The sequence below is a fragment of the Carlito syrichta genome, unplaced genomic scaffold, assembly GCF_000164805.1.
Source record: "Carlito syrichta isolate Samal-C Ts95f unplaced genomic scaffold, Tarsius_syrichta-2.0.1 Scaffold303660, whole genome shotgun sequence".
Lineage (NCBI taxonomy): Eukaryota > Metazoa > Chordata > Mammalia > Primates > Tarsiidae > Carlito > Carlito syrichta.
The window spans coordinates 21,703-24,785 of NW_007247756.1; the positions used below are offsets into that span (position 1 = coordinate 21,703).

Genomic DNA, 3,083 nt, shown 5'->3' on the forward strand with positions numbered 1-3,083 from the left:
CTTTGTGTCTGCCTTCTTTCACTGAGTATTGTGTTTTTGAGGCTCATCCATGTTTCTTGCTTTTTTTTTTTTTTTTTGAGTTGTTGTCTCATTCGGTCGCCCAGACTGGAGTGCAGTGGCTGCTCCTGGCCACCACAGCCTCACCTGCTGGGCTCCAGCGATCCTTCCACCTCAGCCTTCCAAGTAGCCGGAATTACAGGCATGCGCTACCACGTCCGGCTGATTTTTTTATTTATTGTAGAGATGAGGTCTCGCTGCCCAGGCGAGTCTCAAACCCGCGGGCTCAGGTAATCCACTCACCTCAGCCTCCCAAAGGCGTGGGATTACAGGCTGAGCCACTGAGCCCGGCTTCTTGCATTTTTTAAAACGAGTTTTATAGCCAGCGGTAGAGAGGGACAGTGTACCTGTGCATATGAGTTGTGTGGGTAAAGTTATATAAAACCAGTCAGTGTAAGGAAAAGTTATATGTTGCTAGAGTGGTGATAATGTCATAAGGTGGTTTTTATTAATGCTTGTCATCTATCTGTGGATATTTAGTTGCTACCCATTTGCTAGCAGAGTGTTAATATACAATCATTGCTGCGGCTTTTAAAGTAGGGATGAAGAGGTCAAGATTTGTTATGGGGCATTGCAGTATTTAAGTTGGAAAGAGAATGCCCCATTGATTTAATTTTGAATTGTAAGTTATTTCATAAGTTGAGATTTGATTTCAGTATTTTTGTCCAGATGAATACAGATTGTGGACTAAAGATATGGTGGTCATTTACCACATTAATCTTGACTACAATGCATGCTGGTGACAGACCCAAGTTAAAGATGAGAGGAAGAGAGAAGTCCGTTGAATTTATTTCATACTTGAAACTTGGGTTTACATTTATTATTATACAGTATTTGTTTTCTGTGCAGGAAGTAACTGTGGGTGGTTTTAAACATATTCCATCACCTTTGCTCCTTCCTCTTCAATTTAAATTGAACCAAAGGGATCCCTGTTTTTAATTTTGTGCTTAAAAATGAATGTTTTTGTATTTCTTTTTTCTTCTAGGCTGTATTCATCACCAAAGAAAACACTCACACCAATGCAGAAATCTGTGAGCCCGTTAGTTTGGTGCAGGCAAGTTCTGGATCACCCAAGTCCTGATATTGAGTGTGCTAAGAAGTCACTTATCCACAGACTTGACCAAACTATGTCAGGTATGTCGACAATGTTACTTGGAAAGCATCAATGCTGAATAGTGTGTTTTTGGAAGGCAATTTCTTGCTTGGTAGCATCTTTCAAATCTCATTGTGCATACCAGCATGAGAGTTTTTACCATGTGTACATAACCTTGTTCTATCATTTACTTAATAACTTTTTTAAAAATTTCCTCATTTTAATGTAACGTTCTCATAAAGAACAAGATTTATAATATAAAATTCATTATTTCATAAGTGTTTTTCTAATATAGGTTACAAGAGATAATCATTAAAATAAAAAATATTTGTCTGGTATCATCTGGTATCATCATCACATACCATACTTTGGAGTAAACTTATGGGACTGAAAGATCCAGGTGGGGAACCAGAGTTCTCGTTCTCATTGCAGCCCTTACCGGCTGAGTCACTCTTTGTATTCTTTAGCTTGTGAGCTTAGTTTCCTCATAAGAGTGATGAACCTTGAAAGGTCATTTTAAGGGCTAAGTAATAATGTATATGAAAGAAACTAGCATGTTTTTGGGCTACAGTAGGTACATAATAAATGTACTCATTTCCTTTCCTTGTTTTGGTTTTCTTTTTTTACATAGCATTTTAGGTTTAAATTGCTTTTATGCTCTTTTGTTTAATAGCATTCACAAAACTGACAAAATGTGTCTGGCTGTTGATGACATTTAATGTAATATGCCAGTGTGGGTAGAAATGTAGGAAAATATTGTCTCTTTTGGTATTTCTCTCATTCTCTTAAGACTTATTGTTTTATGAAATACTCAGGTAGTAAAGGACTGACGTGTGATTACGTTTTGTTTTTGTTTTTTGCTCTGCATTTAGTTGGCAGCCATGTATTTATCATTATTGTTTTTGGCTTAGAAAATAATATGTGATCTTTGGTTAAAGTTTAAGTTGGAGCTTGTCAGGGGAAGCAGAGGGGAGACTAGCTGACCAGTTTTCTGGTGTGCAGTCAAGTTGGTTTGGCTGGAAGGAGTAATGGTTAGATATATCCATTGAAAATAGCTTACAGGGTGTGATTACAGAACTTCTGAAGCTGACTCTATTTTGACATTAAAGTCTTATTTTTCCTCAACATAAAGCAGCCCCTTTGAAAAAGCAATAGCCTCTATGTGATTTCTAAAATGTTTAGTCTGAATATCAGCTTATGTTTAGAATTATACCCTGGAGCTTGATTCAAATTATATTCGTAACGATTATTAGAAATATACAGACAAACTAATAGACAAATTGAAATGACTGGAAATTTCTAACCAACTTCAGTTAGATGTTATTATTTAGACATTTACTAACAGTAATCCTGGAACTGTTTTCCAGTACTGAGTTGCTCACTTTAGAAATAAAATAATTTACAATTTAATTAGAAATTGTCATCCTTCCACAGTATATGTTGAGAACCTACTGTGCTCGGCATATTTTTCTCAACTCTGAGGGTACAGCAATGAATGTAATAGACCAAAAAAGTCTTTTCCTTACTGGAGCTTATATTCTCATGGGAGAAGTGAGACAGTCTTCTCATAAATAAAACAGGACTTGGCAGACTTCTTCTGTGAAGAGCCTGATAGTAAGCAGCTTGTCCTCCTAGGCTGTATGATCTCTGTAAATGCTCAGCTTTGCCCTTACAGTGGTAGGCAACCACTGGCAGCCACCAAGGAAGTAGGACCTTCCTACGGAAGCAGGTGATGGACTAGATTTGGCCTAAAGGCTATGTTTTGCCAACCCCTGGTTTAAAATATCCTAAGGAATAGGAGTTATTAGCAATTGGTAACTAGCAACTTAGACTCAAGGGAGAAAAGCAAAGACACTGCACCTCAAAAATAGCAATTTTGAGTACCTGACTCTTGCTCTTTTTTTTTTTTTTTGAGTTGGAGTCTCACTCTGTC

General features: G+C 37.3%; 1 protein-coding gene across 3 annotated transcripts in view; it reads left to right on the forward strand.

Annotated features, from left to right (window-relative positions):
* The first annotated feature begins 904 nt into the window (after window positions 1-904).
* The window catches only part of SLAIN2 (SLAIN motif family member 2), a 50,959-nt gene continuing 48,780 nt past the window's right edge, over window positions 905-3,083 (forward strand). For all 3 annotated transcript variants that reach the window (XM_021712822.1, XM_008058943.1, XM_008058941.1), the window contains exon 1: window positions 905-1,191. In XM_021712822.1, the coding sequence (XP_021568497.1) occupies window positions 1,011-1,191 (181 nt within the window). In that variant the 5' untranslated portion in view covers window positions 905-1,010. The remainder of the gene's footprint in view (window positions 1,192-3,083) is intronic.